The 27,930-nt window shown below is 40.0% G+C and overlaps 1 protein-coding gene across 1 annotated transcript in view; it reads right to left on the bottom strand.

Annotated features, from left to right (window-relative positions):
* The window catches only part of pcxb (pyruvate carboxylase b), a 332,924-nt gene that overhangs the window by 202,930 nt on the left and 102,064 nt on the right, over nucleotides 1-27,930 (bottom strand). Inside the window, exon 11 of the mRNA XM_055007761.1 lies at nucleotides 17,149-17,311. Coding sequence (XP_054863736.1) covers nucleotides 17,149-17,311 — 163 coding nt within the window. The remainder of the gene's footprint in view (nucleotides 1-17,148; nucleotides 17,312-27,930) is intronic.

Genomic DNA, 27,930 nt, shown 5'->3' with positions numbered 1-27,930 from the left:
AGAATGTGAATGGGAGCTAATGGGGATAATATGGGAGATGGAAAACAAATGGCACTGCTGGAGGGGGCTGCAGCCAAAACCTGCAGCTCTTTAAGATGAATATGCTGTTTATTTTGCTGTTGAATTAATGTTCTAGGTCACGAGTTGTCGGGTGAACTTTAAAGAGTTTGACTACTTGAGAATTTCATTATTATATAGCAGAATAATGAGTGATAAACAAATAAATTATGTAAGTGAAGTACCTACTTAAACTTGTGTTGGCAGAGACCTCATTTCTTCAGTCAACCAACTGACAGCGGAGCTAATTGATTTCTAGCCGACAACCATCTGGTGTCAACAGGTAAAGTTCATTACCGTTCTGACATTTCAAATACCTGATCAATGGTAGTGCTGGAGCCCCAGAGGGACGGAACATAATTCTACATGTGTGGGAGGGATTTAATGGCAAACACGGCATGTAATCACAAACAGAAGGTGGCTCTGAGATCAGGGACATCGCAGGATCGTTGAGTGCATATTTACATGGTGCACTAAGCAGTGAATAAAACCAGGGACTTGTGCTGCGGCTGGATCTGCTGTATATCTTATTACATTACGAGCCACATTAATATGGTTGGTTTCACATACAGCATATGGACCAGATAAGAGCTTTAGTCAAAATCCAATTCTTACTCGATTGCTAATGTTGGCTCTAATTTTAATTTAATTGCCTTTATCCCAGCGACGTTCACTGAAGAATCTGTTTAACTAGTCGGACCAGCTCTAATCCACAGCCATGAAAGAAGCGGCTCCCAGTGCTGCACACTCTGGTCATTACGTCCGACTGATTTAACCAGCCACTGGTGATGCCTGTGGATCAGCTAAATGGGATTCGAAAATGAATTCGATTAGGTGGCTTTTCACAGCTTATTATTCCTCTCCCTCTTTTTCAACTGTATCTGTCATTTTACCAGTTGCTCATTTCCATCTCTTCCCTTTGCCCTTCTCATTACCTTTCCTGTCATACATAAGGACAAGTGTGCTTTTTATTATGCTCCTCATATACCACTAATAACGGGACTGGACTGCCAGAGCTCCCACATTTCTCATCAGTTTTGGACCTCAACTGCAAATTATCCTTTAGCACTGTGGACATTTTTGACGACGACCCCCCCTCCTTTTAAAAATTTAACTGAGTGTTTTCATCCAAAATTGATTGACTTTAAAACACAGGATGGCTTATCTCCTTCTTCCAACAACTGCTTAAATCATCTGTGCACCACCTTTGAGTCCTCAGCTGCTTTTATGTCTGTTCAAATATCTAGATAAAGGAAAACTAGCATGCAAGTCTTTGTCTGCAAGGACGCCACACAAATAAGACTGCCTGCCTCGAAGGGTTAAAGCTAACAACAGAGGTCTTTCAAGTCTTTGTACCACATCTCTGGATCACACTCAAAGGAAGCTGGAGGTTTTCCTCCAGTCCAAGTTCTTTAAACCCTCTGAACCCCAAACAGCTTCTGGTTATTTGGTGCTCCTGTCACATTTTAACTCCCTGAACTCATTTTTTCATTCCAATATAAAGTCCAACAGAGAGCAACCATGACAAGAAGTCGAGAAAACTCAAAGATGTCTTCTATGCAGTATGACAAAGTTAGAATGTCATAAATCATAAAAAACAAAAGCTGAATTTCTGTGATTATTTTCCAAATCTTGAAAAAAAATATGGAATAAACATTTTCTCAAGTTTCCACAGGTGTTAAAATACTACAAAAAAAATGGTGGCTGGGTGCTCTAGATATTTTACTGAGTGATATTTCTTGGTTCTCAGTATACTGTTTCAGCTATGCTACATTAATTTAATTTATCAGGACTCCCTCTAAATTTCCTATGTACAACTCTGTAAACACAGCCTGCAGTTTAGCCGAAAAGTTTTATCATTTTTGTCACATGAATATTGACAGCAGATGAGTCATTCCGGACTTTTCCATTGCATCAAGCACAGCAGAAATTACAATTTTTTTACAGAATCAGGAGATTTGCATCATGGATGTGCAGTCGATAAATCTGCATGATGCTATCATGTCAATACGGACCGAAATCTCTGAGGAATGTTTCCAAAACTTTGTTGAAAGTATGTCTGCGGGAAGTGATATTTCACAGCCCAACAGGAAAAAATAATCAAAAAGGACAAAATCCTAACACAGACCTCCTTCTCTTTTCCCTTTTTGCTTGTGACTTCCTTAAGCGATTTACAAAAAAACACTCTGGTCCCAGGTCACTGTTTGTTCCTTCTAGTTTCTCTTTGCTCGACCTGTCAACAAATTCTCCTCCCCTTTCTGCTGTCATTTTCCTTCCTCGCCACCCCTGAGTCTGTTTGCTTTTCTTTCTGTATGTCTGAAGTTGGCTTTCCGAGTTATACTTTGTGCCTCGTTCACCTTTTCCAAACGCCTGCTTTTCGTCGCGGCACAAACTCGCTTCCTTCACCTCATCTCTCCCCACGTGATGTTTTTTTTTTTTGTCCTGTTTATCCCTGTGCTCTCTGTCTCTTTTCTGTTTGTTTTTGTTCCTGCGGGTGCTGCATCATAAACACTCCTTATCCTGCGGCGATTTGAAGAGCCTCTTTTTAATGCAAGCCAACTGTCACGCACAAATGCGCTCGCACACCTCTAGCTATGCGACCAATCCTTTACAGCGAGCTGTACATCAGCGAAGGAAAAAAAGAAAATTCATTTGCAGAGCCCCACTCGCGGGAAGACACACAAAGAAGCGGAGTGTCACTTAAAGCTGACAAGTACGTTATGTTTATTGGTGCAATATGAAGAAGTTGGTTTGCATTCATGTCGGTGCCGACGAAGCGCTCATGTGATAAGCCCACACACACTCTTAGATGAACACTTCACACACCCCACAGTGGTTTGTGTAAACAGGCCCTTCTGGTGGTCTCTCTCCCCATCACTCCTCTCAATCGCTGCATCTTTTGATCACCCTCTTCTCTTTCCAACCTCTCGCTGTTTCCAACCATTCCTCTCCCTCTCTCTCCCTCTTTCTCTCCCACCCTCCCTGTGTGTCATCGCCCCCTCACTCTCTCCCTCTCTCCACGTCTGTCTGTCCATTCCTTTCTTCTCTGCCTTCACTCTTCAGAGGGCTCTTCATTTCACTGGAACGATGGATGAGAGGCTGGGGCCATCTGCAAGAGCTGATAAAACCACCCTCACACACACACACACACACACACACACACACACACACACACTCGCAGATACTGACATACATACAGATGCAGAAACAAGTCGACAAACTCATACCGAGATGCAGATGCATCACTAAACCTGTAAACGCACACGCAGCTCGAGAGCACACAGCAACACAGACACACTCCAGTGAGCACAGGCTGGAAAAAAGCAGAAGTGTAAACACAGCATTAGACAGGAGAAGGCACACAGCCAGCCAGTGGTTATGTAGGACACATGCACTGAAACCTCTTAGACATATTCTGCATGTCAAGAGGGAGAGAAAGAAAAGAAGAAGAGGCAGAGATGAGATGAAAGGAGATGCAAAAAATAAAAGTGTAAGATTTACTAGATGGAATAAAGATGAGCAGGGATAGAGTTGAGGAATCGTGGGGGTCAGGAGGGAGAGGAGAAGGATGTGGGAGGAGGAGGAGGAGGAGGAGGAGTGGGTGATGAAGATGCAGCGAGAATGAGAGGTGGGATGAAAATGAGGGGTGGGCACGGATAGCCTGGAGGACGAATTATGCAAAGAGGAAGACGATAAGTGAGAGATGAAGTGGAGGGAAAGTTGAAGGTTTGGTCAGCACAGAAAATCGACCCAAACTGAACCCAAGGTGACAACACGAAAACACACAGCGGCAGATTAGCCTTTTTTGACGAGTTAACTGCTTTGGTGCAACAGAACACTCAACTACGCTCATTAGCAACATGCACACTCTATCTATACTTAATGTCCCAATCTATAAATAATATATTGTATCTTCTTAAATAAACTAAATGATAAATAACGACAATGTCATGTCTTCTGGGGAATTGCTGGCCTATTTCAGCCACAGTTCTGTCTGACTTGCTTTAAAATATTCAAACGCGCTCAATTAATTCACTGTAATTCACTTCTTCAGTCATCAAAAAGACCACCGACTGATGTGCAAGCCGGTGCACTGACAGACACTAGCTCTGCATTATAATACGGCTGCTCGTTTCAAAGCCGGAGAAACAAAGGCGTGCTCAGGCTGCTGTCATACTAATGCAGGGCCACTGGAGGACACAGGGGACTTTTACGAGGGCTACCAGTGAAAATAATCCAGAAGGCCTTCTTCAGCGCCGCCATTAACATGCAGAGAGTCACTTGTCTGCCAGTCCAACTCAGTGGCCACACTCTCAGAGGAAACACACGGCTGTTGTCGCTAATACCAATTAAAAGTTGTGACTTTGCCTAAGAAAATGAGGTCAGATTCATGTTGTGATTACGCTGGCTTTGCTCTATTTTGCCTTTGCAACTGAGGGTCACAAAATCTGAAATTGGCCTCGTGAGAAATTACTTTAAACACGCCAGCTTGGTTGGTGTTCTCATACAAAGTACCACTGTGGCAGATTTGACTAAATGCTATATCGTGTTTGGATTTTACACAACTATGTCCAACAGTATTCTACAATCTTGTGGAAAAAATCAATTATAAACATATGTCATTGTTTACCATCTGGATTACTCTTGACTTAAATCTCACATATTTACCAGAAAGTCATCCTTCAGATGATTCTGGATGGCTTTCATTTCTGTACTGCTTCAAACCGCTTTAATTTAAAAGCACCAAGCTAACTTTCATGTTAATAATAAGTCTTTAGGGAAAACTAGTACTTGTTTTGTCTTATCTAATGCACTACCACTGCTCATTTGATTATGTATAATCACAAAAGTACACCTCAAGTGTAGGTGTCATTTCTCTTTTCATGCCATTTTAGATTCATATCACATACTCCTCTCACACTACCTGCTTTTAAAACAAACCATTCTTTACAGGGGTGTTATCACAATGCAGCAAAACATTGGCTGTAAAACTGTTTTTTTTCCCAACTTGTTCCCATCCTACTCACTGATTTTCTTTCAACACAAATTAGATCAGAGTCTGACGTTCTGAAAGCAATAAATGAAACTGTCATTCAAGTAGTACTGAGGTAACAGCAGATAAATTATGTTTCCAAAAGCTGAAAGAACGAATTTAGACAAATTCGGGCTAGTTCTATTGAAGGCTGCTTTTGTTACTGACTGAGCTCTGCAGTTAATCATACCATCAGTGCAGTAATATTAATATCCTATGAGACACAATGCTTTTGAAAAATTTGGATCCTAGGACCTTTTCAGACATGGGATATTTCATATTGCCGCTTCATCACTCTGTTAAAGCGATGGCATTCTGTCATTTTTACATTAATGCCTATCACAGCTTCACTCCGACAAATCCACCACAGTCATAATAGGTAATCAGCAGCCTTAATCAGCAATTGATTAGATTATAATACAAAATGAACTCAATAGAGATCATTCCATGTGCTGACACAGTCCCTTTGAATGCAGTAATGTGACATAAGCTGCTCCACTGGTGTAGACTATAAGTCACTAGGCTAAAAGATGCTCACCCACTAAATAAGAGCTCTGACCAGTAGGCATTAAGTGTCACATGCGACTATCTTATGGTGGCCCTTTACCAATTAAATTCCCACAATGCTCTCTGCTCACCAGTACAGAACTGCCCAAAGTCTGACTGACCACCTCCTTGAGTCATTAGTGGTAAACAGTAAGAGGTTCCACCTGGTGGGGCAACCAGGTATTAAAGTTTATGTAGAATACACTTTCTAGCATGCATGCCTTTTGTTCTCTGCTTCATCAGTTAGTAGTTTTTTTATATGGGTCAATAATTTACATCAGATGATAATGAACAACCCTGAATAATAATGCACAAATCAGCAAAAGACTAAAACTAAACTAGCTCTGCATAAAATGATTTACCTGCAGCTTATGAAGTGTGCCTCTGTCTCTGTGTTGGGGATAATTTAGAATTATAAGTCATTAATAAAGTTACTGCTGCTCCATGTGGGGAAATGCGCACAACTGTCTCACTTTGGAGATGCTTGTATCAGCTCTGCTGCTGTTTGATGCTTCTGGTATTTTATAAACTTAAAGGAAAGACTTCTCCAAACTGCTGAAAATATGTCATGCACACACTTATGACCAAAAAAAGATTGCCGTTACAACCTCTATGAAAAAGTGAGCAACTTGCTCATTCAGACATTAGATTAACATGTTTGGATGTCGTCAGATTAACAGAAGAGAGTGCATGTCTGAAAGGAGCTTAAGAGTACCATCTTTCAGCAAATTTTGGCTAGTTTGATACCCTGAATCCTGAAATACGACAGTTAGAGACATAGACTGTTCACATGTCCCCTTGTTGACTCGGATAATTTTTGTAAAATTTCCTCTTTCTCTTTAAAATACTCTGATGCAGAGAAACCAGCAATGTTGGAGCCCTGATCGCTTGAAGAATTCATAGACAGCTACTTGCTTCCCTCCAGCTAGCTGCCTCATGTAACTCCTGCTTAAAAGAAAAACAACTAATAGGGCACACACAAGTGAGAGTTGTTCTTAAATTATACACAGCCATTATGCACATAGTGAGCTAAAATGCTGAGTTGCAAAGAGGCCAGCCTTTTCCAATGTGCAAGATTAAATATTACACACACAGCAGACATGGGACCTCTTTACCGTAACCATACAGTACTGTACATTAATGCTAAACACGTGAGCACATACAAGCATGTAATCCTTAACATAAACTATCTGAGTTTGTCTGGTAGGCAACTTCAAAATATAGATATGGGTTGGGAATATATGAGGACAGTGCAGACAGAGGGAAATACTAGTGAATACAGAGAGGAGGAGGAGAGAGGAAATGGCAGCCAGGTATGAAAAGAAGAGAGAGAATGACAAATAGGGCAACATTAGCATAAAAACAGGGAGGTATATTGTAAAAAGAGGAAACACGGGACCAGGTATACACAAAGAGAGGGAGGGAGAGAAGGGAGGAATACGATTTAGACATAAACGAGTTAGGGAGGGTCGGGCAGGATGGAGGAATGTGAGACTAAGAAGTGATAAATAAGGAGAAGATTTCCACAGAGGCAATGAAAGGAGGGAGAATGAGAGAGGGGAAGGATGTAAGGAAGAGGGTGTATAGAAGATGTACAAATAAATGAAAAGGGGAGGGGGAATAAGACAGGAAGTGACAGAACAAGAGTGTAAAAATTAGATGAAAGGGGAGAAAAAAGCAGAAAGTGAAGGAAGACCTGCAAAAACAAATCGGGACACAGAGAGAGAAATGAGGTGCAAAAGAGGAGGAAGAACAAGAACAGCAGAAACCAGGGAGGGGGGCAGTGAAAGAGGCAAAAAATAGACAGGAGACAACAATGTGAAAATGGGGTGAAGGAAAACATGGAAGGAAATTTGAAACAGCAAAAACAAATCAACTAACAGTGGAGGGAGAGACAGAGCAGTGTACACAGGGGAAAGATGAGGAATGACAGAAGGAAAGGGTGAATAATAACTAGAAAGGACACTAGCAAGGAGAAGGGGAGAAGAGAGAAAATATGAAATGGAAGAGAGGGGAGATGGGAGGGAGATAGCGGCAGAAGAGATAGAAAATAGAGGAAGAATGATAAATGAGAGGAGTTAGGAGGAGGGAAGGAAAGCACGGATCAGCTGGAAAAACAACATAAACGACAGGAATATGAGGCGGCACGGAGGCTTGTCAACAGCAGGGACATTCAATTATAGACACACCTGTATGCTGCAGCACATTTACATGCACGTGCAGACTGCCACGCCTGTTTGTAAAGTCTACCACACAGAAAACACACACAGAAAAACAGGAGGAAATTGATAGTGACAGCAGGAAGTGGGGAGGGCAGATGGAAATGGCTCCAGAGAGGAGGGTGATGGGGATAATAGGGGAAAAAGATAGAGAGGGGGCAGAAGAAGACATAGTATAGAAGGGAACAGGGCAGCCATTACTGTGCATGGGGCTATACTGACGGATAAAATACAGGCAGAGATGCAGCTTGCAATCCTGGAGAGACGTATGAAGCCAACAGGTCAGTGCTTTCTGTATGACTGGGAGACTGAAAGAAGACTGAGCAACAGCAACAATTCCAGAAGTCCATCAATAGTCTGTAATAGTTGGGATTTCCTTTAAGACACGTGGAATCTGGAGCAGTTAAACTGAAAATTGAGTATGTGATGGAGCATTTCAGAGTGTGCACTTAAGCACGTTTCCCCCACAGATTTTCCACAAGCTTTGGTCTTTGAATGACGATAGATTTTTCCTGGAAGAGCCGCTGGTACAAAGTGAGAAACTTGTCTCACTGTAATGACCTGTATGTGCAAAGCAATTAAAAATCTAACGCTGACCATTCATCTGCACAGTCTATGGTTTAGTATTTGTGATTAAAAAAGCGCAAGTTCACATTATCAATGATTTCTGTTGAGGATGTATATTACCATCAATGATTTCTGTCCGCCTAGTTGGATGAATTAAATTACAAATGATGATGACATACAGGGAGGAGGAGAGGAGTAGCTTCAAAAAGGCAGAAAAAGAGCAGGAAAGCGAGACAGTAATTGGACAATACCACCAAATGAATGAGCACAGGACTGAGTGGAAAGTGAAGTAATCGAGGAATGGGAGAAATGTCACTCTATAAAACACTGAGCTAGTCTGCTCCCATAATTACAGTGATGATGAGTGGCAGAAATGGAGTGAGGAGGGAGACCATTGTACTGCATTCAATACATGAGATTTAACTAGAGATTATGCAAAAACCTAAACAAACGAACATAAATATACAAATATGATTGTGATACATTCTTTGACTGTTACCCGCCAGCTCACTACTCACTCTGCAGACACACAAACAGTACAAAACAGTCATCTCCTGCAGGAGAAACTCCACGCATGACCACCTGAAGGTCAAAGATCACTTCCTTGGAAATTGCACCCTGTACCTGCAGGTGTGTGTCTGCACCGTACAGCGTTGGTGGTTTGCCCTCCTGCAGGTGTGTTTCTTGTGTTGTAACTACTGGTCAGGGGTCCTGGATGTTACCAGAGTTAACAAGGGGGCATGTGAACAGTCTGTATCTCTTATACTCTCTGTATCTCTATTTTCTTTGTCTTCTTTCTGTACTGCTACCCATCATACGTTGTAGGGTTTCAGAGCAGAGAGAACAAAAAGTGAAACGATGGCACTCCTTTGAGTGTGTCTGAATGAGCATCCTGGTGGGTTTTTCAGTTGCGACAGTAATCTTACCAGGTCACTAAACATGGAACAACTCTAAACTGCCTGCAGTTACATCAACAGATGAGCAATTTGTGGAAATCATGAAACACTTTATCCTTCAGTTTTACAATTATTACTAAACTAAAATGCCCATAAAAATAAAACTTTACTGCAATGAACATGTCAGAGTAAAAAGACTCAACAACAATAACTATAATGTAGACTTTAACAGGAGCTGAAGTTTGGTTGTTGCTTCCGGCTGTTTGTAGGAGTCTCTTCTCTGAGTTTTTAAAATACCTGCAGCATCAAAAAGCAGCAGGATCCATACTATTTTTTACTACAACATTATTATTTTCCCATACATTATAAGGCCGTAGTTAGATTATCATCGCAGATGGACAGAATTTTCAGTGTTTAGGAATTCATAAATAAACTAAGCTATTACTTATGTGGACAGTTTGAGGAGTTTGCTGTTGGTTTAGATTTAGTCCTGTATATCAGTGCATCATTATTATTTATCAACATGCTCGCATATGACAAATATCTTTCTGTCATTGTAATGAGGATGCATAAATTAAGTTGTGAGAAACATTAGCGCAAAAGTGATATTTGTGTGAATGACAGAAAGCCATAACTTTGACAGACTGATGAAGCCAGTAATGCTGCAAACTCTACGTCTTGAAAAGGCTTAATCTGAAATGAACTTGGCTCTTTTACAACTGATTACATCGATGACTGGTGGTTTTGTTAATGACAAAAAAGAAAATGAAAGATAATGGCGATAAATATGACAATACATGACCAATCAATGTCAGGTGGAGGATGTTTATGGTGCACAGCTAAAGGTGTGTGTTTTTCTTTAATGATGATAAGACAAACACACTTCATCTAATTAGGACTCAACCTATTTTCAAACTCAAAACTGTTCTTTGAAGGAATGATCACACCCAAACACACACAGCAGCACTGTAAGACATATTATTAATACATTGAGTGACGCACGCAAATGTGTTCCAACAAAAGAAACAAACAAACAAAAGAAGAAGGATGCATGTTTGGGTTAGGTGGTAGAAATGCAGAGACAGATGAGAGTAATGCTAGTTCACAGTGAGGAGAAAAGACAACTGATTTATGGGAAGAATTATGGGATGACAGTTAAAGCCTTTACTGATATTTAAATTTAGACTGATAAGAAAACGAAAAAGGGATGAGAGGATGAAGAAGCGAGGTCTTGTAGCTTCCTCCAGGCTAAGAATACTGCCAGAGTAAGGGTTTCCATTCCTATGGAGGTACATGGTTCAGATTAGAGAAAAACGCCAATTAAACAGCACATGACAGTGGGAAGGAAGGAAAGACGGGAGGCAAAGTGGAGGAGAGGAAAAGGAAGAAGTGAAATGAGGTGCTAAGCAACAGGAGGAGGTGGAATAATAGGAACACTGGGAGGAGAGAGGAAGAGCATTGGCCTCATTACATGCTGCTGAAGGTAAGGAAGAGGGGGTGAGAAAGAAAAATACAAACGATAAAGAAGGAAGGAAAGTATGTTGGGAAGAGGGAATGAGAGACATATGAGACAAGATTGATCGATGTTTAGACTGAGGAAGAACAAGTCTGGAAAAAAGGTAATAACCAATGAAAAATTGGGAGAAAAGGGCAATGCTGGCAAGAAACAGGGGAGAGGTTCAGTACGACGGAAATACAGGAGTGAAGATGGAAAGAGACTGACATGGTAGGCCATGATGGAGTGATTCATTACATACAAATTGAGATATCTCTGAAAAAAGATTGATGGATAGATCAGTGGATAAATGGAAAGACGAAAGAAAGGTGATCGCGGCTCAGTTGGTAATGCTGTCAGATGTAGACAGAGACAAATATCACACCTGCCTTTTACTCATTCATTCCTTTACTTCTGCGCACTATGAAAAACATATCTGATTCACCCCTACAGTTTTCCCTGCTGCGAACAACAGTCGCATTTCCCCCGTCTTTATTTTACAGGAGTAACGTGATTTCAGGCTTCAGTAAATTGTCTCCATCATCCACTTATCACACTATGGGACTAAAGGCTTTTCCCTCTTGTGTTTCTTACGATCACCTTGACATCTCACAAAGCTAAACTGATCACAGAGCTTATGTGCCAAAAGGCTGGCGGATACACCGTGAAGCAGTCAAGGTGCTGCTTTAATACACTCCCTCCTGCCTTCCCTCCCTGTGAGCTTGATCCCGAAGCATGCAGTCCATCCTTCCCTGTCATCCTGCTGAGAGGCTGCTGCTGCTACGACATCCATCACTCCTCACCTCATCCCTCGCTCACACTTTGCTTCATTTTCCCTCCACGTATGTCCTCCGTGCATTGTATTTTGTTTGCTGCATTGCCTCATAAGCTAAAGCATCGACATATTTTTCAAGCCTGTTCCACCTGAATCAAAGTTATGCAAAAGCGAAACGTCTCATGGTGAATATAAAGCATAAGCTACAGTTCTGTAGCGGCATCTTATTGCAAAGGTGCCATGAAAAAAAAAACTAGTCACAGTTACAACATTCTAATATGATTTACACCATGTGCAAATCATTCTCCAGCATTACCAAACTGTGTTTTGCTCCAAGAGCAGCAGCAAATCTTCTTGACTTCACACAGCCAATTAAACTAGATTTCCTCCCTCGGCCTCAGCATTGCATGAAGCTCGTTCATGTACATTTTTAATCATTTATTAATTTCAAAATGGCTTTTTTTTCCTGTTGAAAAAAGCCAAAAAATAAAACTCAATTTGAAGAATTATAATTATCAAACATAATATTAAACTTTTTGCACTGAAAATACACTTGTGCTTGTTCTGATGGGCTACTTAATTCACTGATACAACACAGCGTATCTATTATTTACTGGCAAACAGATCTGAACAAGGACTGTGTTGGTGAGGGAGTGGTCATCTGTTCTGGATGTTCTCAGGTCATTAAATGGGAATTAAATTTTAATGCCTGTCTATCATAACAATGTCCCAGAGTCCAATCCTAACAGTGGGATCAGGCCCAATCACAGCAGTTTTCTTTGTTTCTTTGATTCTTTCCTACATACATTGTCATATTGGCATTTCAAATAAGCCACAAAAACAGCTGTTTCACATGCCACTGAGATGTGTCTTCATATATCTCAGCTTGATATGACACTTGTACATGGCCAGAGGTCATTTAGCCTCACAGAAGACTTGGTCATCTGCTTGCCACCACTGAAATGCCCACCTTTTCTGTTTGTTACATTATTAAACACACAGAGGCTGGTGGAACAACCAGGTATTGCAGCTAATTTACAATATTGGAAATGTGTATTATCTAGGAAATTGGTATCAGCAGATACTAATATTACATGACTGATATGGGCAGGTTCTAGTGAGAATACAAACTATAACGGTCAGAAGGGTTGAGTCATAATTCTACTCCTATAGTAGCAAAACACAGCTATTAAACTTAAAATAAAACTCGGGTTAAATTTTCCTCAGTATTTTCTTTGATTCAATGTCTCAATGTTAGGTTGACATAGTGCACTCATCAGAGTTTGAATTGATGGAAAGACATTCAGTTGCCATGGAACAAAAAACTGCCAGCAATGCAATGAACAGTTATAGTGCAGATGCAGTGCAACAGCAAAGGACACAACACTGCAAATGTGGGTTATGTGTATCCTCTCTGCTTCCCATCTCTCCCCATGCCTGCTTCCTACGTCTGCTCTGAAAGCTCTGTTAAAAAGAGACTAGAAATAAGGCAGAAAACTCTCATTGGACTGTTTCTTTTAGTGTTTCATACTCCAAAAACAGACAAAGAAGTCAAACAGATGCAAGACAAGTGTGTACCCGTTACTAAGTCGACCTTTTGGATCTTTGCTTTTGTTTGGTACACCAATCTCTCTGCTCTTTACAGAGAAAATGAAAAAACTTTTCCCACATATTGTGTTCTCCAATTCCAGTTATCTCCTCTTCCTTCCTCTCATATTTCTAACACCCAATGTCCCACCTCTCCCATCTGTTCTGCTGGTATTTTTGTCGTGATTTTCTGAGATGGAAAAAATCTTTCAAACTCTGTCGCTATGCATAGGATGGCTGATTTTGGTACATTATGAAAGAAGAAGTCTTTCCAGTACAGTGTATGACTCCTGCCCTCTCCCATTGATACAACTGAAGAAGAACTGAACACAGTGAGCAAGTCACAGTGCCATCGCTACATGAGTTCCAAGTTTGATGCCATTGCAGCCTTGCTCACAATCTGCTCACTGACGACGATTTGCTTCTCTAAGATTTGGGCATCATGTTGTGGCGTATCTGTATCAGCTCTGAAAAGGGTTCAGAAGTAACTCGATCTTCATTTAAAAAACCAATTATCCAATTTGCCGTAGGCACCTAATGTGACTAAAACGTTATGCGGTACAGCTTCCCCCTACTGCCCTTCACTACGGTGCTCACTGACCTTGTCACAGCCCACCAGTGATCATTTATTCATGTGTTCCTCAAATGTGGCATTCCTCCAGCCAAGCTTTTCTGTGTTATGTTTGCTTCATTCATATTGCATGGTGATGGTGGTGGAGGGGGGGGGGGGTTTACTGCTGCGTTGACCTATGTATGCTATGTTTCCCGGATCAACAGCACGGATAAACGGTGTACAGAAAGCAGGAGAAAAAGAGAGAAGAAAGATAGAGAAGAAGATTTAAATAGGTGGGAAGGGAGAAGAAGTGCTTTAAGAGGAGGGATGAGGGTGTGTGTATTATGTACATGATCTTAAGATGAATGGTAGGTGGGAAGGAGGAATGAAGCAATACAGGGGGAGCTGAAGAGAGAAAAATACAGGGTGGAAACAACACAGAAAGTCCTTGAATTGGACAGGTCACAGCATACTCCTTGGCTACTGTTGTGACAATTTCACACTGAGAAGTAATGCTCCCTGCAAGTGACAATACCACATAAGGGGGATGTCATTTAAATAGATTATACGTTTCGGCCTGCAAGCTTAAGTCAGAAATATATGCTGCTTGCTTCAGTACAAATCAAAACAGCTGAATTGTCAGATGAGCGCTTCACCTAAATGTGCTGATACAGTCAGGTTTAATTGGGTCTGATCACTGAGTCACAAACTGCTAATAAACTAAAACAGCAGCCCCTGGGAGACGAATTAATGGACTCAAATTCCATTTAAATAAATCCATGTGCACAACACAACCACTCATTTTCCACCTCGATCAAGACCGAGATGATTTGTTTGATTGGAAAGTCACCAGTGCAAGTCGAATTCAATCACATTCAAGGAGTCGAAAATCACTGTTAAGTCATTAGGCAGCAAAGGCAGTATTTCATACACATTTCCATGACAAGTCAATAAAGAGGGGGAAAGGAACCAAACTAGAGGGGATCCAGGAATTTACAAGCGGGTATGTAAATTCTGAACTAGTTTCTAAACCATAATGAGCAGCCTCATCAATAATCAATAAAAAGAAATTAAATAAGCAGACATGATTTTCTGTCCTGAAGAAACTGCTTTAAAAGCAACACGGGGTACTTTACAGGATAGATAAGTCACTAGTCCATAATAATGCTGTCATAGCACACTTCAGTTTGCCTACAAGACAAAAGTATTGGCCTGTAGGCATGAAGCATTACAGGAGACTTTCTCATGGTTGCACTTTACTAGCCAAACTCCCACGATGCTCTCTTGTCTTATTAGGTAATATATTCCTAATGAGTTAAATTTAAAATATCTATTTCCAACTTCTGTAAATGTAACATTCAGACAATAGGATATCAGCTCCCATTGTGCTTTTTGACAGGATATTGAGGGATAGCGCACATCACCATTCCTTACTTGGCTTTCAACTGCTCTATATTGTTAAGAATTAATTTCAGTTCCACTCCCCCTAAGCACAATCTCCTATATTCGCCACAGTGTAGGCTGCAGACCTTAGCACCATGCTATGCTGAGGTCTGCATTGTCTGTTTCTCTTGTTATCCCCAACACAAGGTTTTACTTGTTTTTAGCACTTTTTATTAAACCTCACTTTAATTCTAATCATTTTATTAATCCAAATGCTCTTCCATTACCCTTTAATTAATCACTTTCTGACACTGTTAGGACCCATACAAGAGAATCAGGAAGGAAACCATTAAACAAAGGGAGAAGATATAAGATGGTAGAGGGAGGAATACAAGAAAAGAGGAGTGGGTGGCTGGGTGGACAGTCAAGGGTGAAGGACAAGAAGACCTGAGAGCAAAAGCATCCAGGGATCAGACCTCATCAGCCAGAGAGAGATTTGTAGAGACACAACAAGCAAAGGCATATATGGTGGTGGTATACAAGATATGTGCCTGTGGATGGATACACAGAGCACTTACATAGTGACCTTTGTGTCTTCTCATGTGTGAACGCTGTCAAAGAAAAATCACTCACAGAAAGACATCTGACATGCTCCCCATACCAAATAATAGCATTTCTAAATTAAATATAACTAAATGCACATGTATGCACTAGTCTGAATCACACAAAACACAATAAGCCATGCAGAAATACACATGCAAACATGAGTGTTTGCTAGAACAAGAGTTGCAGAGACCTGGTTTCAATCAGGTCAGTACATCTGCATCAAACAGAGAAATCTGATTATGTCTATACTAATGTTGTATAAATGATCAGTCCTAGATTCCTGGTAACCATTAACCCTAAATTAATTTGACTGGGACTATCAACCCGAGTTGTTCTACTGGATGTTCTTAAAAAACACCACCCTGTAATCTGTCAACTGCAGACATGCATGCCAGTATTTTAAAATGTTTCCCTTTTACATTATTAACTATATTAACTCTTTCACTACCCATTATAGTTTCCATAGCCTAGTTGAAGCCATATCAATACTCTAGCTGGCAAATTTAAGGTTCTTAAAATCAGGATAAGCACTTTTTCAATTTTTTAAAATCAGGATAAGACACAAAATGGTATTGTTCAAAAGTTCAATCATAACAGAGATACTCATGTTCATGTAAACATGCATCATTTATAATTTACAACTGCAGCACTAAAAGCTATTACAGTGGATTTTTGAGTGCTGGTTGAACTCTGCAGCTGTGGCCGTGGGCACATGTTCAAACACATGCACACCCACCTGGTTGAGGACATTCTGGTACCAATTCCTACCATAAGCCTTAATTTAAGGGCTCCTATTAAGCATATTGTGTTTTCCCCTTCACTTTGGTGCATTATGTAGCTAATTTTTGTACATGCAAATGGTCTGTAAACTTACTAAACCATTAAAAACACTGCTCCTTACGTGCAGAAACGTCTTTTCTTTTCTTCCATTACTTATTTACATAAATAAGCAACATATTTCCCTGACAAGCGACTAGTTTTTCCTCCAAACACCTTTACGTTAATCATTTTGATTTGCTAGCTTGACTGACACATGACATCATATAAAACAAGCCTAGAAAAATAGCAAATGCATTCATCCATGAGTCTACCTTAGCTGTGGTTTTTTAACAGCAAAACTGCCACTGCAACATATGCACACCTGTAGCAGCTCACTTGTAACCCCAAATAAAATGGGTCATGTATGTGGCACAGTAACAAAATAAACATCGTTAAGCATTAGGCTTTATTGCTGTTAATAATTACTTAATTTCTGTCTACTTCTGCTAAAAATACAATTTTGAGGTATATACACTACATATATTTATACCGAATCACTTCAGACTTCCTTCAGACATTTAACACCATGTCTAGCATTGGGAATTGTACTGCTATGCACAGTACTGGCCACAACACAGCAAACGTCTTAAAGCCATTTTACGATAAAGCCTACCTCAATCCTTCCGGTGTCTGGTTGGAAGCCTCTGGCTGGGTCTTCGGTCGTCACTCTACACTGGATCGCACATCCGTTCACCCTGATCTTGTTTTGTTTGAGGCTGAGTTCTGGCAGGCTGCGGCCTTCACACACATGCAGCTGTGCATGCACCAGGTCCACACTGTTGTAGAGAGAGAGGCGATGAGGTGAATAAATTAACTGCCAGCCTAAATATGGTGTGAATAGCCCTTTACTTCCTTCGATGCCACTGAAGAGAACATTGTTCCCACTTACATCAAGGCCTTAAAGACCAGTAAAGCCATTTATTTAAAATAGACACTTTTAGCTATTCTTGGCCTGACATCAGGAAGGGGAGTGAGGGGAGTTTAAATGGATGTGGTTTTTGCAGCATTTCTCACTTGAGCAAATGAATCTATGATGCATGGCAGGAAAACAATCCCTCAGACACCCCTTAAACTTTGTAATAATTTGATGTTGCTGAAACAATCACTCCTGGGAAAGCAAAAAGGACACAGAAAATCCAGTTTTCCATGTCATAAACCAAGTAATAAATTAGCAACATAACTTTTGTTTGGTAAAGTTTAGTAGGTATCCTAAGGTGATACTAAGAATAAAAAAGAAACCAGGCCCTACAATATAAAGATGGGCAACCAGAACTGTGATTCTTGATCTTGAGGACTAGTATTTTAGTTTTATTTAAATTTGAATGATTCATTTACACAGATGTTGACACATGGCAGCCAAGACTTTCAGTATGTTTTTCTAACACTTCTGTAAGTAATAAAGAAACTGTTTGCTAAGAACTCAACCAGTCAAAGAATTTGCCAAACAACCCAAAATCGCTAACTTGAAGCCTCTCTGTCTCTGTTAGCTCAAACAACTACTGTCTTTGGGTTATTTTATTTTGGCATGGTGACAAATATCAAGCCAATATATGTATAACCTAACCACTGTCAAACAATCTCTTTATTTTCCACAGTTTGTAATAGATTTTGGAGATAAATATAAATAATAAGAACAATATGTTGATGACAGACAGTTAATCACTAGCAATAAAAAAATTGTGCCACCGAATGTTGTATAGTTTCACTTTTTTTGCAATAAATGCAAACTACCTTGATTGCACACAACAAAAACGAAAGTTCGATTGAATGAACAGTCCCCAAGTGTGCTCCACTGAAAATGGAGCTACATGTAACATCCAAACAGCCACTTAACAGATTGTTCTGGTGTTTGGTTGTACCATCAGCAAGTGAAAAAAGAAGTGCAAATGATGAGGAAACTGTGGATAAAAATAGAAACAGGTTAGGTTGCCTGTATGGTAGTTGTTTTTCTAGTCTAACATAAGACCACAGCTGTGTGTCAACTGTGCAGCAAGACCATCCCTGCCAACAGAGAGATTACAACAAACTTATTAATCACCTTCCACCATTTGAAGTATCTTCAGTCACAACCTACAGATGGGTGACAAATTAAAGGAATAATTTGAACCGTTGCAGTGAGGGGACCTGGTGGCTCTGGTTTGCTGTGGGGCAACATTGCTGGTCTGATATGGGACTACTTCTCCACTTAAAATCCCTGCAAATCAGTACAAAGCTGTGCTGAGTGATCACCTCTATCCTGTGATGAGAGTGTTGTGTTTCAGGATGACAGTGCTCTCATCTGTAGGGTACAACAGGTCACTGTATGATTTAATAATTATAAAAATATTGTGAATTACATGCTCTGACCCTCACAGTCACCAGAGCTCAACCTGTGAAGGTTTGTGGGAGGTTTTGAACAGACATGATACACAGCACTCTTCACCACCACCATCAAAACATCAAAAGAAGAAACATCATTTGGAAGAAAAGCTTTTCATACCTTCAGTAGAGGTCAAGAGATTTGGAAAATCAATGCCAAACTTCATTGAACCCACAGGCAGTGAGAGATACTCGGCAACAATATGATATGACACAACATCAGAATGGTACAAGGACATATCCCACACTGTAGCCAACTGCCTTGGTAAGCATATGCCACCAGGCAGCGTGTTTGAAAAGTCTGGCTTCAGAAACTTGATTTGAGAGTTTGGGGAATCAGTACAAAAAGAGCTCAGCCCCCTGCTTTTCCATAAACTGCAACACCTGGTTGAGTTGCATGTGTGAGCCTTCTTTTAGCCTATCTGTTCATTTCCTAGACTGAATGGGGGCTGAAGAGTAGAAACAGAATATTTTCCACAGAACAGCATGGGGGAATTGATTGCACATGGTTTGATAGATGCACTGGTCTCATGGTGTCTGAATAAAAACAAGCAGGGTGTGCATCAATCCAGACAATGGGGCGGAGTTGGTAAAAGCCAGTTCACTTACCAACCGGACTCCGCTGCAATGTTTGAACCAGTTATTGATGAGCAGCGCTGGCATTTAGTAGTTTCATGGTCATTCACAGTTAGTTTCTTGGGTTTTATTATCATAGGTGCACTATAACATGAATATTTCTAAAGTCAACTAGAAAAACACAAATAAGAGAAAATGACATCAAATGTCCAAGTCCTTACTGCCACAATTTCAATACTAAAAATAGCTTTAATAAGACTGCAATGTTAATGGAAATTATTTTAAGTGCATGGTTTCAGCCTGGCACATCATGTTCTTTTAAAAAATATATAGTTTTTGTGCAGCAGTTTTTACTTCAAAACTATATGTGTATTTTTGTTTCATTTTTTTTAATGAATTAGTTTGTGGTATCTGTTAACAATGTCTGGAGCAGCAAGGAAGGACAAGAGAGTGTAAATGTGACAAAGAAGATGGTGGCAGTATTTTCGTAGTTACTGAAAAAAGAGACATCTAGCAGCAGCTCAGGAACAGCTAAATCTCCCCAAACACCAGCTCGTTACAGAGTCACCACAGAAGAAGAAGATCGTGGCAAGACTGTTGGAACAAGAAAAGTCCACTGCTCTGGTCCTGGCTTCGGCAAACACCCGACACCTGGTGCCAACTTGGCAGGACATCGATATCCCAGAGTTCATGCGTGCATGCATTCTCCCTGCAGAGAGTCATACGTGACAGTTTCACATGTGAAGCCTGTGCTCCAGCTGTTCAGGACAAAATTAACTGAATACTATTGAATAGGCGCTGACAAAAGAGTGAAAGAGCAAAATCATGGCATGAATTGCTAAAAAAAAATATGCAGAACATGTCACCAATAACCGACTCCGCATATCAAGGCTGGTGAAAACAAGGACATTGTTTGAAATGATGGATGATGACCAAAGCTAACCCCAGGCAGGAGCTTCTGTTGGAACAGAACGAGGATCTGTGCTGAACAAACACTGGGTCGGAAGACCAAATGGAAATGTTTCTGTAGTGTCTTCAAAAAGAAAAGCCCCAATGTAGATACCTCTCACTGAAATGCAAAAACACAGAGCACAAGCTAGAAAGAGATGCAGAGTGAGTCTGAACCTCTGGAGTGGTGGAGGCTACATGACAGCAACTTCCCAGGACTGAAACAACTTACAAAGAAATATTTGTGCTTCTTCGACCACCAGCAAGCCCTTTTGAAAGAATTTTCAGAATAAGGGGCTACATCTTTACACGTACCAGGCAACGTTAAAACCACTCGCTCGTAGTTTGAAATACGTCTGAATGTTTTGATCAGATATTAACTTGCATTTTCTTTTCACAGCTGTTAAGACGTGATTTGCAAAGTAAATTTGTCACTTTTGTCTCCTCCAGGCTGGACTACTGCAAGGCACTTCTCATCGGGATCCCTAGCAAGAGCTTGAAAAAGCTCCAATATATTCAAAACAGCGCTGCTAGGACCCCGATGAGAGTGTGGACGCAGCACCATATCACACCTCTGGTTCTGCTCTTTTTTGTGATACATCAACAAATCACTGAAAAGAAAGGTTAATATTTCTGTAATTATTGAACTGCAGATACTAACATATAGATAATTTAACAACGCAATTTCAAGTTCATTATTAAGTCAAGCAATGGTTGTAACTATGATTAAATGTGATGTAAATCCCAGATTTTTTTCTCCCCAACTCACACAGTTTTATTTGATATGTGCTGTTCATTTTGCTGCAATAAATACTTTACACTAAAAGAAAGGTCTGCAAAGTGCATCAGCCAGCTTCAAAATGGTAAATCCAACTTTCCCTTCTCCTGGTCTTTATAGAAAATAGGTCACTAAAATAATCAATAATTATTGACAGACTGATATGAAACATATTACCGTGAACATTTTTTCACCTTTATAGTGCAGCCCTACTTAATGCAATCTAAAAATACCACAAAACAATGGCAAAATGCATTCACTGAGCACACAATGTAGTTTCTCCCATGTGACCTTTAATGCTAATTCCAACATATGCCGTTCATTCACACATATCTAGACATGCATTTTCACCCAGGACCAAATGTATGCAGACACACACAAATAGCAGTATATTATGTAAATTTGCATTCAGTAATTACCCAATATAAGATGGAATTTAAATATGACAGAGAGACTTTATTTTCTTCCATTTCCATGAGCTGTAACCCTTAACATCCATTTTGGCTCATCTGTATGCATTTATTTAAATGTAAAGCTCAAATGAGACTTGCTGGGTTAAGCTTCATGACCTTGCACAGTCTAATGCACAGCCGAAATCTACGAAAGTACTTTTTGGTTGTTTTTTTGGACGGACACAGTGGGTGGGAACACATAATTCTTCAACAGCTGTGTCCAAGAAACCGCACCGCTGCCAAACAAACACATTCAGACAACTGGGAAACCTCTCCGCCTTGAAGGGTGAATGAGAGACAGAAGGAACGCACATTAGCGAATAAGCTTAGATTTTGGACACCGTCTTGGCTTTCGTCTCCTTAATGTCTCAATTATCTTGTATCCACATTCTGGCCAAACAGAAGGACAATTATGCATCAGGCTGGTGTGAAATGTGTTGGTTGAAAACACAGACTTCCTTGATAACTTGGACAAGCGCTGACGACAGGTTTTTGTTGCAATTTCATGAATAAGTTGGAATTTTTCAAATTAGACGGCTCCACTCGTGTCTTGAAATAATGAAAGGACAAGATGAAATGAGCCACTTTATGAGATATGGCCCCAGCAGTAGTTATGGAAATTGTTTCGAGTTTTCCTGCACTTTATTTTTTAATTAGGACACCAATTTGTAACCACACTGAGAATACTAACTAGTCTTCATGTGGTACGCCAACATCCCAGCTCTTTAAAGGCAGTGTATATGAAAAGATTGTACTCTATTCTATGAAATGTTAATTAAATATTTGAGAATAAAACATGTATAATTACAGAATAATGTGAAAAATTTAATGTACTTGCTTGGAAATGTACATTTTTATACAATAAAGTTCCATCCACTCTTGCAAATGCAGGAACAATGATAGGGAACACAACCTGAAACGCAGACAGTGTTTGTTTATTAATGTATTCTGTCAGTAGTTTAACAATGTAACCCACTCACTTTTTGTAGAGTATTTGCATATTCATGAAAAGTGATGCAAAAGTGAAAAAAAAAAAACAGCACTTAAAAGACAAGTATCCAAATTCAAAAATACCAACTTATGAGGTAGCAAATTAGCGAGCTTTAATGGAAGTGCTTTAATATTATGCAAATAAACACATTTTAATGGCAAACGAGACAACGGAACATTTTCCGAGTTGAGAGTCAAACATTTGGCATCCGTGCGTTGATTTTATTGTTTTTTTATTCATATAAATAAAGTTTGACCTAATTTTTTTCTTGCATAATTCTTCTACTTTGAAAACATAAGGCAGCGCTGATTGAATGAGGCCCCTTGAGGGTTTATGAAATTCATTGTATACTAATTTGACTCAGACAAATTAAAGGGCCTGCAGCAACATCTGTGCAGCCAGTTACAGAATAAAAGTCCCTTGTATCATTAGCAAGTTCCACAATAAGGCCAAACTACGCAGGACGAGGGCCATTCGCCTCTAGTGAAGAGTCGCACTACAAAACATGAACACATCGACTACAAGAACGTATTGACAGTAAATGCTGCCGGTTTGTGACTCCTAGCAAAGTTAAACAACACATAGGATTAACCAAAGACATAGATTAGGATTGAGCTGAAACATCTGTACAGACGCAGAGTTTGGCAGCATCAGCGGTGATATAAGAGTTGGCAACTGAGAATCGGGGAAAAGAATGATGCAGTTAGCTGCACAGTGTGATCTGATACAGTTCTGGATTAAATAAGTGACGTAAAATTTTCTGCAAAGATTACACTTCCGCGTTTCCATACTGATGAATACTGGCCACTTTCTTAAATACACCAGTGAAATCTAATGCAATCCAACGCAACACAATCTGTTTTCGTTGTCAAAAAGGTAAAAAAAACTGTACTTTATGGTTATCACTGCGGTCATAGGCAGCAGTCCTGTAGTCTGCATTTCATATTAAAGTGTTCCTAACTGCCATGCTTATGTATGTTAATGTGGAGGACAAAATATTAGAAACACTTTTAAATATACTGCAGCCCAATTCACATCCATGACACACTGTGACCTCATTAAGGATAAAGTAGAATTATTATCGTTATAACAGCATCAGAAAACGTGAACATGTAGAAGCTTCATAAAAGCAGAATTTATGGCGGAGATGTTGTATTGGATTGCATTAGATTTCATCAGACGTACATAATAAAAGTGGCCAGTGTGTGTGCATTATCATGTCTGACACTGAAGGGGAGATCCAAAGAAGTCCCCCTAAAACCATCCACTACCATGTGTGTCCTGAACATTACACCCATTAAATTACTCTATGATTTCTGATGATTCAACTTCCCTCTTTTGTTTGCTGTTACAAAGCCAGACAAACCAATATGAATAACCAGTAAACATGCAAACATGTTGTTCTTCTTACACGTGAGATGCCATACAAGACATTAAATCATGAATTCGTCAGATTTTTTTCAACAAAGCAATGAAAAAAAAGAGAAACAATCACTTGTAGATAATTCCCTATTTTACACTGTAAATTAAGCTTTTATTTGGTCTGTTTGCCATTTATCCCTGACCAAAACTTAATTGAAGTTTGCTTCTTCACATCAAAAGTTGTTGACCTCTACTTCCTCCTTCTCTCTCCATATTGTGCTGTCATGTACACATCATGCATTGTGCACACAGCAGACTACACATGGCAGTTTAATTATACTTGGCCTCGAGCCCGACAAGCCGAGAATTACTCCAGAGCTGCAACGCAACCAAAGCCCAAGGTTTGCTCTGCGTCAATTAGTTGGAGGGAATTTGATTAAAATAAGTTTGGAATATGTGAGTATAATATAAGCTGATATAATGAAGGTCTTAAAACTAGATTTTGACTCGGGGGGGGCCATGTTTAAGTGCAGAACCTCAAGATCACATTAGGAAATAATGCACAACCTGCCCTGCAGCTTTCATCATTGTTGTCGATATTTAGGTTAAGCAGTGCATATATTCCAAAAGTGAGCAAATAATTACATTATAAGAAAAAGCAAACGGTCTCCTTTTTCTGTTATACGAGGAGACAAAAAAGGTATGAAAATGCACCTTGTTGTAAGTCTTTGTAGTTTTATTGTTTTTTTTTTTTTTTTGTGGTACAAGGTTTCACAAGTTTCCTAAAAAACCGAAAGAACCCCAAAATGTCAAACTAAATATCGTGCCTTTTCTTTTCCTTCAACTTTTGCAGTGTCTCCTTCTAGGGCATTGCTTTGTCTCACTTTGAGGTTCTGATGTGTCAGAGATGCTAGTCTGTTTTTTTTTTCCTGACAATGCTAAAGAAAGTCTAACTCTAAGATGCCAGACCCAATACTGCATGTCTGTTTTCCTGCCTGGCATCTGACTGTTTGCCGGTTGGGTCGCTGCCTCGCTTAGGGCTTCTGATTAGCTGCCAAGTTTATATTTGATCTCTGACAATCTTAAAGTAAAATGGAAACCCCCACATGTGTCACAGAATTTGTCTACTCGGTGAATGTGTGCTTTCAAAGTCTGTCAGCACCTTTAGCTCACAGTCAAATACATTATTTGGCATTTGGGTCTATTGTCTATGCAACAAACACACTTAAGGCTACTGGTGTGCCTGTAAATATCTTATTTTTCTTGCATATCTTACAAGATGCACACATTCTAAACTACAGGCCCGCATGGAGAGTCAAATTATTTATTGCCCAGCATTGGCTACAATCCAGGAACTGCTATTACATATTCTATTAGGCAGATTTTACAGCAGCAACAGTCCAGAGCATAAATGCAAGCGCACACACACCTCTGCACCCCAGCTTGTACTTCTACACACACATTTTCTTGAAGCACCTTTAAATGCAACGTATACATGTGAATCTTAAGTTGGCCCTAATTTTTGAAGAAAAGTTCTGGTAGGAAAAATTCCACACTTCAGTTCTAAAGCTCTACTTTAAGGACACCAAGACAAATCAGCTCTCATCGTCTTGGCAAAAGTCTAAACTCTGACTGAACTCACCAGGTCTCCCTCCTGGCAGCTTCAAAGATGAAGCAAATCCTTTCATCTAAAGTCCAGGTCAAGGCCATGCACATATTGTTTATCCACCGATGCAAATGTTTCATCCAAGCTAAACCGGCATCTTAACAGCCTAACAGTCTCAGCCTGAAAGAGGTTTTAGTTGCATGGTGACATGACATCCACATTAACTGGGCCAACTGCAACATCTCATTATCCACATGTCATGTTAGATGGTGTAGAATATCACCATCAAAGACTACCTGTCTTTTGTTTTCCCAAGACAAGCAGCAGTGGAACCCTGAGTGATTATGAAACAATAAAACCTACACATGTTTAGATGATGTATTTAATTAAACTGTGGTTAATTTAGCCTAATGTGGGTTCATGCTCTGTGGCTATTTAAAGGAAGATGTGCCAGTCATGTTGGATTTACAAGAGCTTTTAGGATGGACACAGTTGCAATGAAGCTGCAAAAGAAAAACTGTAGCGGCGGTTTCTAAACCCTTTAAAAACACAGCTCACATTAATAAGGATTCATCTTTTTCATGGTACTATTTTAGCTACATTTGCAATTGTGTACCTGGAAATCTCACAAGCTAGAGAGCAATTCCTGCTACTATGACAACCTGCAACTATGAGCTGTCATGTTATTAGATGTATCCTTTTAAGAAGATGATTAATATTTACCGTTTCTTATTTTCACTGCAATATGTTTGACACTGTATACTGTAAATATATTTAGTATATTTATGCTGCTAATCACAACTTTGCAGCTCACTGTAACATAACATTTAATAATCAAATCCACCGATTAGCACAACATTAAAACCACCTGACTAATATTGTGTAGGGCCCTCCGTTGTGCCTCAGAAACATGGGACTTTGGACTGTTCTGGCGCATGCCATGGATGCTCGATATCATTGGGATCTATGGAGTTTGGAGGCTGGGTCAATGCCTGTGCTCTTGTTGTGTTCGGGCGCAGTGTCCTGCTTTAGGAAACTTGGATCCAAGGTTTCCAAGCATATTCAATGTAATTCCTTCTCCCTGTCAGTGGCTTCATTGTTAGTGTTGTTTCAGATTGGTGTATGAGATTCCCTGCACAAAAATAGATTGCATAAAAATCATTTTCATGCACACTAAGCTGATCTAAAAAGACACATGCCTCCGCATGACACAAGGACAGATATGCATTTCAAAGGAAGAATTTACATTTCCCTTTAAAAGACGATCATTGCAGAATTACTGTAGGTCATCTCCAGAGTCAAGAGAGCAACGACGGTTTCATTAAAATGTAATTCCATTAAAATGAATTACCGTGTCTGCCCAGAGTAATGCTCGAGTTAGACTGCCAGGGTTGAGGAGATCACAGCAGAGGATGTATAATGTTCTGACCTATGACAGAGGGGGTGAGCACCTGCACATATGCGCACTTAGGTTTTCTTTTTCCATTAAATTCTCAATTATGTTCAAAAAAATGTATATATGTAGAGAAAAATACCCAAGAAAGTACTCATGGTATTGGCTCCACATATGCATGACTCTCGAGACACACCTCTGCAATATCACAGTACATGGAAAGTACATTAGCTAAATACTAAACCTAGAACTTGAGAACACACACCATCTTAAAGACCAGCATGCATGTGCGTTTACATCCAGCCGCAAGTGCACTAAAGTTTGTCTCAATCTGTCACGTGCACACACACACACTCAAGCACACTGAGACCATGAAGGCTGAGTACTAATTGTATATCATTTTCACTCGTTTCACTCAGAACTCGTTAGCAAGGGAGAAGGGGGTGGCTGTGAGCCCAGAACTGAAAGTGGGAGAGGGAGGGAAGGGAAGACAGCAAAGGGAAGGAGGCAGATTGTTGCGGTTATAGGAGCCGAGAAAATGAATCAAGAACAACACAAAGAAATATGACAAACAGCCAGTGAGGTAAAGAAAATATCTACTCCACTCTCGAGATCAAAACGGATGAAGGAAATTGAGACATTTGAAAAAGAAAAAAGATAAGATGACTGCTATGGTTTCCCTGTTCAAAGCAAGAGAGCGAAAAATGAAGTGAGGGGAAGCAGAGGGAGTAGGAGTATGGTGGAGGACATAAAGCTGGATGCTAAAACTGAAACATCGAGTGGGAAAAGAGGGAGTGTGGAAGAGATTGGATTTGGCCTCGCTCAAAGGGATAGAAGGAATGAAGGCAATGAGGAGGTGGAAGAAAGTGAAGGTGGAAGGCAGAAGGGATTGGAGTGGGAAGCAGGGATGGAGGGATAAGATGGATAAATG

The sequence above is a fragment of the Amphiprion ocellaris genome, chromosome 23 (genome assembly GCF_022539595.1).
Source record: "Amphiprion ocellaris isolate individual 3 ecotype Okinawa chromosome 23, ASM2253959v1, whole genome shotgun sequence".
NCBI classification, from domain to species: domain Eukaryota; kingdom Metazoa; phylum Chordata; class Actinopteri; family Pomacentridae; genus Amphiprion; species Amphiprion ocellaris.
The sequence above is the reverse complement of the archived record's forward strand: the minus strand, read 5'-3'. Positions and strand labels throughout refer to the sequence as shown.